The sequence below is a fragment of the Vanacampus margaritifer genome, chromosome 7, assembly GCF_051991255.1.
Source record: "Vanacampus margaritifer isolate UIUO_Vmar chromosome 7, RoL_Vmar_1.0, whole genome shotgun sequence".
Classification (NCBI taxonomy): domain Eukaryota; kingdom Metazoa; phylum Chordata; class Actinopteri; order Syngnathiformes; family Syngnathidae; genus Vanacampus; species Vanacampus margaritifer.
This window is the reverse complement of record NC_135438.1, coordinates 176,133-191,883: the sequence shown is the minus strand read 5'-3', so window position 1 is coordinate 191,883 and position 15,751 is coordinate 176,133. Positions and strand designations below refer to the sequence as shown.

At 50.7% G+C, this 15,751-nt stretch overlaps 1 protein-coding gene across 5 annotated transcripts in view; it reads left to right on the top strand.

Annotated features, from left to right (window-relative positions):
* The first annotated feature begins 412 nt into the window (after positions 1-412).
* sos1 (son of sevenless homolog 1 (Drosophila)) overlaps positions 413-15,751 on the top strand; it is a 17,326-nt gene continuing 1,987 nt past the window's right edge. Inside the window, exons 1-20 of one of the 5 annotated variants that reach the window (XM_077571353.1) lie at positions 413-1,396; positions 2,619-2,744; positions 2,829-2,960; positions 3,503-3,667; positions 4,696-4,881; positions 5,821-5,964; positions 6,408-6,518; positions 7,072-7,170; positions 7,985-8,112; positions 9,494-9,788; positions 10,009-10,375; positions 11,297-11,378; positions 11,445-11,561; positions 12,354-12,457; positions 12,593-12,815; positions 12,909-13,028; positions 13,126-13,288; positions 14,882-14,999; positions 15,081-15,253; positions 15,331-15,447. In XM_077571353.1, coding sequence (XP_077427479.1) covers positions 1,310-1,396; positions 2,619-2,744; positions 2,829-2,960; positions 3,503-3,667; positions 4,696-4,881; positions 5,821-5,964; positions 6,408-6,518; positions 7,072-7,170; positions 7,985-8,112; positions 9,494-9,788; positions 10,009-10,375; positions 11,297-11,378; positions 11,445-11,561; positions 12,354-12,457; positions 12,593-12,815; positions 12,909-13,028; positions 13,126-13,288; positions 14,882-14,999; positions 15,081-15,253; positions 15,331-15,447 — 3,057 coding nt within the window. In that variant the 5' untranslated portion in view covers positions 413-1,309. Of the gene's footprint in view, positions 1,397-2,618; positions 2,745-2,828; positions 2,962-3,499; positions 3,668-4,671; positions 4,882-5,820; positions 5,965-6,407; positions 6,519-7,071; positions 7,171-7,984; positions 8,113-9,493; positions 9,789-10,008; positions 10,376-11,296; positions 11,379-11,444; positions 11,562-12,353; positions 12,458-12,592; positions 12,816-12,908; positions 13,029-13,125; positions 13,289-14,881; positions 15,000-15,080; positions 15,254-15,330; positions 15,448-15,751 lie in introns of those variants that run through there. The other 4 variants (XM_077571352.1, XM_077571354.1, XM_077571356.1 and 1 more) reach the window with 4 other exon arrangements.

The window sequence follows — 15,751 nt, the reverse complement described above, 5'->3', positions numbered from 1 at the left end:
CCCTTATTATTTGCATTTTGCATCCTCCCCTTATTTACGTCACAGCTTGCATATCCCGCCCCCAAACACACCGTTGCTTTGTGATTGGTCAGCTCGAAGCAAATCAACGGGCTAGGCCAAGATGTTTAGCAACACACAAATCCCGCGAGAATTGATCTTGCAGAGCTTTTTAGGAAGAACCTATAACCTGTTATATACGGAACCCCTCCAGTGCACTTATTTGTAGTTTTTTTATCCTCAGATTTTTATTTTTAAAGTATTTTTCATGGCAGTTGTAATGAGTTGCAATTATTTACAAATCCAAAAAACGCTTCTTACTGGTGTAGTAGCCGCGTTGGCCACCAGGGGCAGCATCCTATTTCCCTTGTTTCTATGGTCTGCCCTCTTCCTTTTGCGCTTTTTATTTAACAAAATGGAATGTACATATGGAAGGCAACACACATCAACAAAATGGCAGTAATAAAGATGAACAACATTAAAAATTGAAATTAAAAATCTATTTAAAGAAATGTCAGGCCACTGAAAACACAATTCAAAGTTTTGACAGTTGGGCTCCGAGTGGTCACTTGTCTTCGGTGCAGGCGGCGTGGGTTCGCTTTACCGCTGGGGAGACCGTGCGTGTGTGCGTGTGTGCGTGAAAAAAAGAAACATTTTGACAGCATCTTCCCGTGCTTACACCAGAGTAACTGCTGCGGTCTGCATCCAGGGCTACTTGTCACAGCACTGCCCCTTAGCGTCATGACGTATTTGCGCATGCGCAGCTCCTCCACCGTCGACTAGCTACATGCAGTCACGATAACACACACACACACACAGTGACGGGAGTAGACAACCGAAAGCTTCCACATCACCGCCGGTTGCTCGGACGGGATCCGCTGACCAGAACCGGACGAGCGGAGGCTCCGACGAAGACACTTGTGTGCGCCCTCCTCCTCCTCATCTTTCCCCGGGAAGTGTCCGCCGGCGCGGTCGCTCCTCGTTCCGAACCTTCCCCGGTGCCGCCGAGTCAGGTAACCGGGTAGCGACCGGATGGCTGCCGCCCGCCCGCCCGCTACCTAGCTACCTAGCTAGCAAGCAGGCAAGCAGGCAAGCAGGCGAACCCGTCTAGAAGCAAGCGGTTAGCATGGAGCGGCTAGCGGTCAGAGCGTCCAATTAGCCGCCGCCGGCTAACGGCTAGCTCGCGGCGTCACGACTTGGCGGGCGCGGAGGATGCTTTCGGCTGGATGTGCCGAGGCTCCCCGCTCCGCCGGTACCGCCGCTCGGCAGCCGTCCAGGTAAAGCAGCCCCCCCAAGCCCTCCCGCCCCCATCATGCAGGCGGCCCAGCAGCAGTACGACTTCTTCAGCGATGACAACGCCGCCAAATGGAGAGGCCTGCTCGTTCCATCTCTGGACAAGGTAACGTGCACACGCGCCCGCGCTCCGCTTGTCACAATACTTCCGGTTCTGTGGTCCTGGCCCATCACTCAGGCGAGGCTTGTGTGGCATCATTGGAGACCAATGACGTCACAGGAAGTGCAGTGCGTCGTAGTCCGCGTCCCTTTTCTTTGCCGTCTGTGTGTTGTCTGAGCTAGCCTAGCCTGCGAATAGCGATGCATTGACGCCCATTATAATGCATTGCGCCCCCCAAACATCAATACAATTTCGGACTATGATGATGATGATGATGACACTGATAAACCAATAACAGGCATTTTGCACCCAAAAGGCGCTTTTATTAACCACCCCACCCATCAAGATGAGGATAGAATGAGTCAATCAGTGATTACAAACACACCCAATGATTGCGTATGTGCGTCGAGGTCATTACAGTTCAATAAAACTGCACAACTAAAACTGAAATGATATTTATGTCACGAAATAAGATCAAAACCAAAAGGCTCTTAGAAAAAGGATGAAAACGATCTGGAATCGCATCTTAGGGTTATAAGACTAAATCAAAATCCAGCCAATGTTTTCCTCTTGGTCAATCAACAGCAAAAGTTTGCATGAGCTTTCGGGGTTCATTTGAAACACATTTATTTGTTTATTGTTGTCCATCCCGACAAAGGTTCAACACTTGTATTTGAAAATAAGTAACTGCTCGGGTCTAAAAAGGAACTCAAACCAACTGAATTTAAAGAGTCAAATCTACAGAAGTGTATTTTATTCACTTGAAAAAAGAAGTCCTGTTTTGGGGGAGAGCTTTGTTTTTTCGAATATTTTTTTCATTTAGAAAATATATATTTTTCCCAGTTTTTCGCAATATTTGTTTTCTGTTTTTCTGCATCATTTTTCCGTGTTTTATAAAATAGTTCGCCCCACCCTGTTTTTTTTTTTAACTACTATTAGCAAGTCTGCAGCAAGTCACACAAAAAAATCTGAAAAACAGATGCAGCAGTTCTGTTTAAAAAAAAAAAAATAATAATAATAATTTCCCCCTGTTTTTTTAAAGAAAATGTTCCCCGTTTTTCTGAAGTCTTTTATGACTGAGAGTGAGAATTCAAACAAATTACTCCCCCCCCCCCCAAAAAAAAATTTGTCAGAATTCCGCCCCCCCTTTTTTTTCATGTGAATGCAATACGCTTCCGTACAAAACAAACTAAAAATGCAAACTTTGGCGCATGTGTGTGCTTGTCAGGTGCTGAAGCAGGTGCATCCTAACCTGGTGTCCCAGCAGGAGGCGCTGCAGTACATCGAGGAGCTGATCCTGCTGCTGCTCAGCATGTTGTGTCAGGCGCAGCCTCGCAGCGTGCAGGACGTGGAGGTGAGACACGCCAGCGCACGCACACGCTCCGCACACGCTCCGCACATCACATGACCAGGGCGCGTGTGCGTGCATTCCAAGCAGGAGCGGGTCCAGAAGAGTTTCCCCCACCCCATCGACAAGTGGGCCATCGCTGATGCCCAGGCCGCCATCGAGAAAAGGAAGCGAAGGAACCCGCTGGCCCTGCCCGTTGACAAGATACACCCGTTGCTCAAGGTAAGCTGACCTGTAGTTGGCCCTTTAGTGAAAGTCCACGTGGTCGTCCTGCTCGCTCGATTTGACTCGTGCGGCGCATCGACAAAAACGGGACCGATCAACAAACAACAAATAAAAAGTTGCCTGTTTGGGCACCAATTCCCGCCCGTGAGGTAACATCTTTGTGTCATTTATTCAAATAAAACCTGCAACCAACACTTGTAAGGCGCAGTATGTAGTGACATCTAGTGGTGAGACAATAGAATGCAATGACGCTTGGCAAGCCTATCAGCACTTGCTGCTGCAAGAGGATTTGTCTTTTGTTTCTTATCTTGGGAACTTTTGTCGTGACTCTCCGGGCCGCCATCTCCAATTTCACTTGCAATTTTGGGCTTAGCCACAAACTCAACTGCATTTCGAATTCCCTCCAGCAGCGACGAAAACGAAAGCTCGCCGATGACGTCGTAGCCCGCAGAAGGTGTCGAAATGAGCGCAGGCTGCCATCTTGGATTTTGGGAGCTGCGTGGCCGCCGCCTTTATGGCTTGTTTCCTTGTGCTGGCAGGAGGTGCTGGGCTACAAGGTGGACCACCAGGTGTCGGTCTACATGGTGGCCGTGCTGGAGTACATCTCGGCCGACATCCTCAAGCTGGCGGGGAACTACGTCAGGAACATCCGACACTACGAGATCTCGCAGCAGGACATCACCGTGGCCATGTGCGCCGACAAGGTAGCGCACGCCAACGCGGCCTTGCACGATTTCGTGACGGCCAATCAGCATCCAGGGCCAAACGGACGCAGCCTGGTTCTGATCCACGTTGCTTGGTGTCGCGTAGGGCAAAAAGGAGGGCTTTGCCGCCGTCTGTCTGTCTTTTCGTTTGCTTTCATTTGTTTCCAACGTGTGGCGATGCGGCCGTGACTCTCGGAGGCTCGTCTTCGCTCTCAGGACGGGTGCGAGCGTCCCCAGTTAGACTTTGCGCTGGTGCTGCAATGGATGTAAAAAAAAAAAAAAAACTTTTTTCTATTTCTCCTTCTCCTAAAATGTTTTCCCAAATATGGCCATATAGAATTTAAGGAACACAACTTTTAAGTGCAATTCAAGGCAGGCTACTTTCTTATTTCCACGGACGAGAAGCAGGAATCGCGGCTTAGACGGCACCGACTGTCTTCTTCAGACATATTTGAACTTTTGAATTGAATGTTTTTTTTTAACTTCCCCTCAATATATTTATTGAATTTTCCGCAAATGTTGTACAAACAAAAACATGCAAAAGTGTCATCATACGCCAATTCGTCTTAAACTAAACGAATTAACGCAGTGACCAAAACAAACAAGTCAGGCTGCCTGCCAAAGGAAAGCGCGCTACGGCAGTTGCGTCGGCCTCCGTGTAAGCGTTATTTTGAAGTCAACCTTTTTGTGAGCGTGTTGACGTACCCTTGAGCAAGATGGTGAACCCGCAGTTGCTCCTGATGTCGCCGGGAGGCGAATGAGGAGTCAAAATGGAAAAGCGCTTTGACGCCCTCGGAAGCACGACTTCAATGAAATGAAATCGCATTTTTGTCGGCGGCACGTTAGGAAAAAGCACACCTTTAAATAAAATGGGATCAGAAGACCAAAAAAACAAAAAAAAACAATCTGCCAGCTGCGAGACTTTTCATTTGAATTAGCGGAGTTGTGGTTCCGCCCCATTTTGTCCCGGTGGACGTGACAGGACTTCCTGTGCGTGCGTCCAGGTGCTGATGGACATGTTCCACCAGGACGAGGACGACGTGAGCGGCTTCCCGCTGATGGACGAGGAGCCCTCGGCCGTCGAGGAGCAGAGTTACTACGAGTTGGTGCGGAGCTTCATGGCCGACGGACGCCACTTCCTGCGCCAGCTGGAACTCCTCATCAAGGTCTTCCGGGAGCCTTTCAGCGCCAACGCCATGCTCTTCTCGCCGCACGTACGTACGCCGCAACGCTCGAAACGCTCGTCAGAGAAAAAGTCGTCAAGAGTGGCGGGCTGTGTTTGTCGCAATGATCGTTTTGGGCTTTGCGCAACGCAGCGCGTCCAAAGCAAGTGTTTTTGGCGACATCGTCAGCGAGGAAAGTGATTCGTAAGCAAAATGAGCACCAATTAGAATTTGGATCAGATACAATTTCGCTTCCTCCCACTAGGTGGCAATAAAGCATCAGTCAGTCGCTTACATGCCGGCCCACATGGCGAGATTTAAAAATTGTGGACAGACTTCCAAAGTGGGAGAAACCTCACACATGAGCACGAGAAAAAGAAAAGAAAAACGGGAGTAGCAATTTTCAACGTGCAGCCACGCGGCGCAACCAACACATCACGCACACACATTTTCTTCATGAATGTCTCCGGGTCAGATGCGCAAAACCTCTCGAGATTAAACGCGACTTCAGCATAAACAAACGTGGCGCTGCTTGCTTGGATTTGGCAGAAGGAAAAGAAAATGCGTTCACTACAGTTGGTCTTTGTTTTCTTTTATGAATACTTTTACAGTGAGGTTATTTTTCTTATTTTCCAAATCGGCACGTTTTTTCAACGTATGGAGTGTTTGTGGAGTCCAAAGTAAAAGAAAAAAAGAAGACAATCAGTACATTGTAATCAAGTCAACTACAATTCCCAAATGAATATTTCACCTTCCTTCCTTGATATGGCCCACGGTTAGAATCACTTTTGTAAGCTTTTTCATTTGACTTTTTCAATTCAGTTCATTTGAAAGCCTTTTTAGAGCAAACTTGTTTATATTTTCCCAAATGCTTTCTTTTCGCGTTTGTTTTGAATATGTGTGGAGCGCAAGATTAAAAAAGCGCGGGACCCGTGACCTCTTGACCTCTTGACCTCTGGACCTCTTGACCTCTTGACCTGCGCCCACCAGGACGTGGAGAGCATCTTCAGCCGCGTGGTGGACGTCCACGAGGCCACGGCCAAAATGCTGGGCCTGCTGGAGGACGCGGTGGAGATGACGGACGACGGCAGCCCGCACCCCCTGGTGGGCAGCTGCTTCGAGGACCTGGCGGAGGTCGGTGGTCTCCGCCGCCGCCGCCGCCGCTCTCACACGTTCACCACTTTCCTCCTCCTCCTTTTCTTTCCCTCAAATGTTCCCCCGTCCTCGCTTTTTCTCCTCCCCTCTCTCACATCCTTTCGCTTTCATTGGCTCGCTCTCTCGCTCGCTCATGTCCTCCTTTTTCCTCTCTCGCTCTCCTCGCTTGCTCTCTCCTCTCGCTTCATCTTTGAATTTCTTGCTTCCTGCCTGCCATTTTGCTTGCTGGCTCTTTTCCTTCCCTCATTAGAGCTGTCCCTTTTTCTCCTCCTCTCTCGCTCCTTAGTTGTACTACTTTCCTATTAGAGCGTGCTTTGATAACGGACGCTCGGTCGTGCGCGCGTTCCGTTCAATGTGAACTGAGCTTGCGTTCTCTCCTCCCATCGGCCGGCCGACCGTCCGTCACGCGACCGGGCGCGCAGGAGCTGGCCTTCGACCCGTACGAGACGTACGCTCAGGACGTGCTTCGCTCCGGCTTCCAGCAGCATTTTCTGAGCCAGGTCACCAAACCCGGCGCCGCCTTCCACCTCCAGGTAAGTCCCACCCACGGACGCTCTCACCCGATGATGTCATCAGCAGAGCCTATAAAAGCCTCGTTTCTGACGACCGAATGTAACGACGTCGAAAGTAGAGTCTGACATCAGGATTCCCGCGGCACGGGAGGCCACTTGACCTTAAAGCACGGGTTCAAGGACCATACAGGAAACAAAAGAGCAGACGACGGGAGCAGGATTATCCAATTGGAAAAAATTGGGGTTGGAATTGTCTTAGGGTTAGATCACCATATGATTGCTGAGCTCGGCTGCTGCTGCTGCTGCTGCTGCTGCTCACCGCTCCCTCGGGGGATGCGCAGAAGGCGGAGAAGGAATTTGTGACTATCACTTCATCTTCTGGCCAACTCCGTAAATGGTTTTCAGTTTTGTGACTTTTCTTGCCGAATGCGGTGACCTCCTCCTGGCTGCTTCCGAATTTGTGGTCCTGGCGCCGACTGCGGTCCAGTCGGGCCGAGCGTGTGGCCGACAGGATGAACGCAAGTCGGACTGGTGAGCGGCATGATCGATTTTGTGTTTTTTTTTGCGTCCGCAGTCCATCTGCGAAGGCTTCAAGGAAGCGGTGCAGTACGTCTTGCCACGGATGCTGCTCGCACCCGTGTACTACTGCCTGCACCTCTTCGAGACCATCAAGGTAACACTTGCGCCATCTGCAGCGTCGGCATCAGGCTTATTCAAGTTTGGCCATTTTCATGACAGTTAGTTGTGTTTTTTCATTTTTTTAAACTTTTTATGAGTTTAACTTTTTGTATTAGTTGACGTTGTGCGCGTGTTACTTTGTGTGCCGGATTGAATAAAGACGAAAACAAGTCACCTCGCGTTGCGTTTGGGCTGAATGAAATGAAAAAGCAGGCGAGGCCAACCTTGGAGTCAAACGTAGGAAATTGTCTCTTAGGAACGACATCATGTGAAAGTGCTTTTCTATTGGCTGCTGCCAAATGACGTCGCTTTCAAACGTCCTTTTTCGGCTTCGTATTGAAATCAATCGCATTTGAAATCAACCCCAAAGACAAAAACATTTTCATTACAATTATATGTCAAATGTCGTCTCAGTTAGTTTTAGGTTTTTTTTAAAAGCATTTTCATTTTTGTTGTATTGTTTTAGTTAACTAAAATCATCTCATAAGGACAATGCATTTCTTATTCTCGTTCACAATTTGTTGTATATTTTAACCCTAAGAAAAGTTTTTTTGTTTGTTTTGGGTGGGGCTGGAATGTCTAAATGACATTTCAATTCAATCAGAAGGGTGACATTGATTTGATTGATAGATTGATTGATTTGATAAACAAGAACAGAACAAATTCAACTCTTCGCTCAAGGCAGCACTTCGGTTCATTGGCAGCAGATGCCACAAGATGGCGCCACTTGAATTGCTTTGGCCTGAGCGCCCATGATGCTGAAAACGATGTGTGTGTGCGTGCGTGCGTGCCTGCGTGCGTGCGTGCAGCAACTGGAGGAGAAGAGCGAGGACGAGGAGGACAAGGAGTGCCTGAAGCAGGCCATCACGGCGCTGCTCAACCTGCAGAGCAGCGTGGAGAGGATTTGCTCCCGCAGCCTGCTCAAGCGCAAACTCAGGTCGGTATGGAAAGTTCCACTGCGCGGCGGGACTCCGCCCATCCTCCGGCTCCCCGGACCCAAATGCAGCCGCCGGGGGCAGGAAGTGAGCAGGGCAGGCGGGCAGGGCGGTCCCGCTCATTGTTCTGTTAGCGACAAGAACAGGAAGGGGGGGGAGAAAAAAAAAAAGAAGCAAACGCAAAGGGGCTTGGAGGCGGCGGCCGTTGCAGCTCAAACGCGGGGACGAGCCGGATGATTGACGCTTGGCTATGAAGACGTAAGTGCGCCCCGCAGCCTCGTGGGCGTCCCGTGACGCGCCGTCTTCATTCCGCAGGGGTTTAAGTGCTCAAGTGATTAGGCGCGCCTCGCGCCTCGCGCACGCCGCCTTTGCTCGGCCTTGTGGGCGCCCGAGTCGCGCGGACCGCCGCGAACGTCAACCTGCCCACGACGTCGTCATCTCGCCGTCGGTCCCGACCTCAAGCTCGCGGCCAATCGCCGTCCTCTCTTTGGTCACACGATCAATGCTTGTTGTTGCGCTTTTCAAATTTCCGCCATGTTGGATTCTTCATTAAGACGTGATGATTCGGACTCTTACCGGCACCAGGATCATAATCGGAACTTCCATCAGGATCAGGATCAGGACTTGCCTTCGGGATCAAAATTCAAATCAGCTCAAGAATGAGGATTACAAACGGGACCAGGATTTTGATCAGTACTAGATCAAGGTCCATTGTAGGGTCAGTACTAGACTCGTACCCAGGTGAGGTCAAGGTTCAGCATCAGGACTAGAATCAGGGCCGGGTTTGGAAGCTCACAAGCCAGATTGATGATCGTGATTGTGATGGAGGAAGTTCTTCACGTGGGACGGCCGATCCGTTCGGGAAAGGACGGACTTGCCGTACGATGCTTCCGGCTGATCGGATTTCTTTTGTCGTCTTGCGTCTCGACGTCTTGTGGGGGGGCAGGAACATCTTACGCAGCTAAAAACGCACAAAGCGGCGCCTCTCGCTGTTCAAATTCAAGACGGAAACGGCGAGTAATTCACAGAATCAAAAGCAGCGTCCTTTCGTCTGCCATCGGCGCTTCCTGCTCTGGTCGCGCCATAACGACGCCTGATTGGTTAACACATCCGCGGGATTCGTACGAGATGCAAAGTTTGCCAACTCGCAAATTGCGTCCGAATTCAGCTCGCCGGCAAAGTGAGCGGGTTTTAGATCCGGGCGAGAATCACAATCACGACATCAAACGGGCTCCAGGATCAACGTTGGTCCCGCATGAGTACTAGGAACGGGACCAGAACTTTGATCAATGTTGGACTCCATATCAAATGTAGAAGCATGTGATGCCGGCATCGGGTCTGGGCTGTCCTTTTCCAACCGTCGGCGCCGTGTGTGCGTTGCAGCGAGTCGGCGTGCCGGCTGTACAGCCAGCAGATGAAGGGCAAGCACGCGACCATCAGGAAGATGAACGAGATCCAGAAGAACATCGACGGCTGGGAGGGCAAAGACATCGGCCAGTGCTGCAACCACTTCATCATGGAGGGCACGCTGACCCGGGTCGGCGCCAAACACGAGCGCCACATCTTCCTCTTCGACGGCCTCATGATCTGCTGCAAGTCCAACCACGGACCGCCGCGGCTGCCCGGCCAGGGTTCGGCCGCCGAGTACCGCCTCAAGGAGAAGTTCTTCATGCGCAAGGTTACACAACGGGGGTCGGGTGGGGGTGGGGGGGGAACTAAAATGGTTGGATTCCGAGGGCCGACAAACATACTGTCAGATGAATCATTCCCAAAATCGATTTCACGCATTCTGCATTTGTTTGTGAATGTAAAAACGCTCCCAAATTGGACGCTAGCGTTCCAACGCGATCTTCCTTTCGCTTTTGCACGATGGCAAAACGTTTGCAATCCTCCGCAAGGTCCAGATCAACGACAAGGACGACAAGGACGGCGAGTACCGGCACGCCTTTGAGATCATCCTGAGGGACGGCAACAGCGTGGTCTTCGCCGCCAAGTCGGCCCAGGAGAAGAACGGCTGGATGGCGGCGCTGGTGTCGCTCCAGTACCGCAGCACGCTGGAGAGGATGCTGGACGCCGCCGTGCTGCAGGAGGACAAGGACCAGCACGTGCGCCTGCCCGCGCCGGACCTCTACCGCTTCGCTCAGCCCGACTCGGAGGAGAACGTGGTCTTTGAGGACAGCGTCCAGTCCAAGTCGGGCATCCCCGTGGTCAAGGCCGGCACCGTCCTCAAGCTCATCGAGAGGCTCACCTTCCACATGTATGCCGGTGAGTACGCCGGATCGGGATCGGGATCGGGTGCGAGAAACACGTCCGGGATCAGCACCAGAATCACAATCAAGTATCAGGATCAGGCATACAATCAAGACCAGTACCGGTATTAGGACCAGCATTTGGATCAGTGCTGTCATTGGGAAACTCGGATCAAAACTAGGATCTGGATGGATAGCATCCGGATCGGCACCGAGCGCCGGGTCAGGCCTAAGATCAGGTCCGCCATGAGGACTAGCTTTAGGATAAGGACCAGCATTTGGATCAGTGCTCAAATTAGAGCCACGACAAGAATAAAGTGCAGGATTAGAATCAGAATTCAGACCAAGAACAGGACCAGGATTGGGATCAGAACTAGACTCGGGATCTGGGCTAGAATCAAGTCATGATTGGGTTGGGCATGGTTTGAATGCGGACCTTTCGTTCTGGTTCACATTCCGAACAATTCTCAGGTCCAGAACATCCTCCCTGCTGGCCCGTCCTTGTGTGCGTTTTGTTCTTAGTGTCGTGCGGCGTTTGTAGTATTGCGTGTTACACACGCACACGCACGCACGCACACACAACTCTCTCCTGCTCCTGGTTCTTGCGTGCAGCGAATGTGAGTAGCGGTTCCTCTCAATTCTTGATGCCCAACCCTAGTCCGTGACCAGGATCAGGATTCGGATCAGTCATGCGTTGAGGATCATGACAAGAATAAGATGCCGGATGACGGTCAGAGTTCCAATCAGGTCCAGGATGAGGAAGTCTTCAGGGGATGACAGCACATTTTGTCAAGTGGTCTTGCAAAACCATCTGAGACTCTTTTTGTGACCAGGATTAGGATCAGGGCTAGAAGCAGGACAGTCCACGAATGCGGTCCTGGATGCGGGCCGGCCCACGATGTGTGACGTTGGTCCTCTGCCGTCCTTCCTTCCGCAGATCCCAATTTTGTCCGAACATTTCTGACGACGTACCGATCTTTCTGCAAGCCGCAGGAGCTGCTGGACCTGCTCATGGAGAGGTAGCGCGCGCGCACACGCACACGCCGGCCCGCGCGGGTTCGATGACATCACCGCGTGTTATTCAGGTTTGAGATTCCCGAGCCGAGACCCAACGAGGTGGATCACCTGGACGCAGGAGAGCAGCCCGTCAGCGCAGAACTCAAACGCTTCCGGAAAGAATTTGTGCAGCCCGTCCAGCTCAGGTAACAACACGCCGAGCACACGTACGCCGCCATAAAAAGTCTACACACCCCCTGTTGAAAAGCCTGCCTGGCTTTTGTGAGATCGAAAGAATCGACAACGAGCATTTCATGACCTGAAAAACCTTTTGGAGAGTCAAAGTCAAAACAAACGAGTCAGCTTGTGGTTGCGCACGCAAACTGCCGCTTTGGCCGCTTTGGCCGCTTTGGCCGCTTTGGCCGCTTTGGCCGCGTTCACCATCCGTCATTGGCCTTCACATTGATGGCAGCACACGCACACGCACACGCACACGCACACACCTGTCACCGTTCAAAGTGTCTTGTATACAAGACGGAGGCGGCCGCTTACGTCACATTCTACAAGTGGCGCCTAAATCACTTCTCTCAAGTTCAATGAGAGGACAAACAGCCAAATTGTGATCATGCCAGCGTTTAGCCTGAAGATGGCGCCACACGCGCGCTTTTGCCCCAAATTCAAGCGTTCAAGCAACATGCACTGAAATTGTCAAAATAACGACCAAGATATGGCGACAACATTAGCAGACAGTTTATACAGTTTATTAACAAAAAAAAAAAAAAAATATATATATATATATATATATATATATATATATATATATATATATATATATATATATATATATATATATACATTTGATGTCGTTTTGCGAGTATCCCTTTAACTGTGTAAGGGCTTAAAATAGTGGAAAAAGTTGAATCTTTTTATTTCTTAAAACTTGCCTTTGAGCAGGGGTGTGTACACTTTTTCTATGCATGCTGTGTGTCCTCTGCTAGAGTTCTAAACGTGTGCCGTCACTGGGTTGAGCACCACTTTTACGACTTTGAGAGAGACGCGCATCTGCTGGGACGACTGGAGGACTTCATTGCGTCCGTCAGAGGTGAGGACGTGTTGCCCCCTCCTCACCTGTGTGTGTGCGTGCGTGTGTTTTGGGGGGGGTGGGGAGAGACAAAAGCAACCAACCAACCTTCCATCCTCCCAAAAGGCACATTCCCTCGTTTGCTTTTTGTTGCAGGCAAGGCCATGAGGAAGTGGGTGGAGTCCATCACCAAGATCATCCAGCGCAAGAAGCAGGCGGCGGTGTGCGGGCCGAGCCACAGCATCACCTTCCAGAACTCTCCGCCCCCTGTGGAGTGGCACATCTGCAAGCCGGGACACCTGGAGCACTTTGACCTCATGACGCTTCACCCCATCGAGGTCGCCCGCCAGCTCACCCTGCTGGAGTCCGATCTCTACAGGTGAGCGCCGAAGCGGGATGCGTGACGTGACGTGACGTGACGTGACGTGACGTGACGTGAGGTGACGCCGCGCCGCGCGTGCGCCCCCCGCAGGGCGGTGCAGCCGTCGGAGCTGGTGGGCAGCGTGTGGACCAAAGAGGACAAAGAGATCCACTCGCCCAACCTGCTCCGGATGATCCGACACACCACCAACTTGACCCTCTGGTTTGAAAAGTGAGACGGCCCCGTCGACCCGCTCCGCCCACCCGCTCCGCCCACCCGCTCCGCCCACCCGCTCCGCCCACTCCCAACCCTTCCTCCTGTGGCGCAGGTGCATCGTGGAGACGGAGAACCTGGAGGAGCGCGTGGCGGTGGTGTCGCGCATCATCGAGATCCTTCAAGTCTTCCAGGAGCTCAACAACTTCAACGGCGTCCTGGCGGTGGTCAGCGCCATGGACTCCTCGCCCGTCTACAGGCTGGACCACACCTTCGAGGTGCCCGCGCCACCGCCGCTAACATGCTACCGCCTAGCACAGCGGTCTGCAACCTGCGCCTCTGGGGCCGTATGTGGCTCTTTAGCCCCTTTCCTGTGGATCTCTCTCTCCAAAATCGAATGATTCTTTTTTTCATTTGTATTTGCTTAGATAAATATTCCTAAAATTAATTCATGATTTGGATTTTTAAACATGAATAATTAAATATTCCCAAAATGTCAGAGCACACATTTTTTAGTTGTCAGAAAAAGAGAGATAAAAGGTCGAAGAAAAAGTTTAAACAATGACCTAAAAATTTTCCAGAGAGGAAAATAGAAATGGCCAAAAATGTCAGAGAATTGAATAAAAAAGGCCGAAATGAAAATATTAAAATAAATAAAAATGTTTACAAAATTGCCAAAAATGTCAGAAATTGATAAGCAAAACAGGCAATTTTTTTAAGTCATAAAATGGCCGTAACGTGTCCACAAAAGGGAAAAGAGAGGCAGAAAATGACCATATGTCTATAATTGCCAAAAATGTCAAAAATTGGACAGAAAGGCAGAAAATAAAATAAAAACAAGTGTGAAAATTTCAAATAATAAGCAGAAGACGAAAAGGTTTACAGCCATCATCAAATGTTTTGTTGCTTCAGACACATTTTTGCGTATTTATTTGTCCTAAAATGGCTTTTTGGGCGAAAAAAGCTTGCTGACCCCTGACCCCTGACCACTGATCTGGATAGCTGGCAGGCCAAAACTTTTGAAGCCGCCATATTGCTCCTCCCAAGAAGCGTTTCTCCACATGCCATCCTATACATTTACACAATCCACAAGAGGACATTTTACAAGCTGCCTTAAATACTTGATATGCTTGAAGATGTTTACAGGAGGAAACTTGTACGTTTTTTTTTCAATAATTATAACTGTAATTCAAGAAAAGATGCCACGGAGCGATAAAAGAAAAAGGTGGTCTTCAAAGCAGCACGTACCGTCCACTTGTTAAATTTGTATTTATTTAATAATAAATAGTGACCACCCTGGCCCCGCCCCCGGCCCCGCCCCCGGCCCGATACTAACTGCCCACAAGCTGTATATGTCTAATGTGTACGTATAGTTTATACATTAGTCTGCTGGCGAAGTGGGAGGAGCAAGATGGCCGCCCTGTGGCTTCGACGGCTTGCACGGGCGTGTGTGGGCTGACCACTCATTTCTTCCCATCAGTGCCCGTGACGTCGCTAGCGCCGCATCGGCCGGCGTTTGGTTGTGCGGCTTTTAATGCCAACTGTGTGTGTGTGTTTGCTCTTGTTTTTGTTACATAGTGGGGGCCAACTTTGCGGTTGTGGGGCCATGTTTCTGGGCCCCACAAGTTCAGACCTCTTTTTGAGGGTCAAGACTCGGTTTTCGAGTTTAGGTTTGAATTGGGCTATGGTTGAGGTTAAGGTAAGGAACCCGGCTCGGCAATCATTGTTGACGCTTGGGGGGAGGGGCTTGGAAATGCGTGATGCCAATGAGATGGCCCCACAAAGATAGTCAAACAAAGCTGTGTGCGTGCACTCGGAAGCTCTCAAATACCGCAAGTGAGCTTCGTTGCATTTTTTCTTTTTGTCTTCAGCAAATTCCTAATCGCCAGCGGAAGATTTTGGAAGAAGCTCACAAGCTGAGTGAAGACCACTACAAAAAGTATTTGGCCAAACTGCGCTCCATCAACCCCCCCTGCGTGCCCTTTTTTGGTATGACCCAACCGGCCTGTGGAGGTGGGGCGGGGTGTGGTCGTTAACCGCGTGCGTGTGCGTGGGCGTGGGCGTGCGCAGGCATCTACCTGACCAACATCCTGAAGACGGAGGAGGGCAATCCCGACTTCCTGCTGCGACACGGAAAAGATTTGATCAACTTCAGCAAGCGGAGGAAAGTGGCGGAGATCACCGGCGAGATCCAGCAGTACCAGAACCAGCCGTACTGCCTGCGCGTGGAGAGCGACATCAGGGTGGGCCTCGGCTCGCGTGGCCCGACCTCCCGTTTGTGCTGGCGCCGGTGTGACCGAGCGGCCGTCTGTGCGTGCAGAACTTCTTCGAGAACCTCAACCCGACAGGCGAGCTGTGCGAGAACGACTTTGGCGACCGTCTGTTCAACACGTCTCTGCTCGTCGAACCTCGCAACGCTCGCACGCTGCCCCGATTTGTGAGTACTCGCCCTTCGGCCGCTCTTCTGCGGAACGGTCGCCGGCCGCTGTCGACAGGGGCCGACTGGTCGCCGGCCGCTGTCGACGAGGGCCGACTGGTCGCCGGCCGCTGTCGGCAAGGGCCGACTGGTCGCCAGCAGGCTCATTTGAGAAGCTTTGCTTTTTACAAAATTCACTTTTGATTTCTTTTCTTATTTTTCGTACATTTTTAGACTTTTCTGTCAACTTTTCTTACATTTTTTAATGTTCTTTATCTGACTTTTTTTTGCTATCAATTTTCGGACAGCAATTTGATGGTCATTT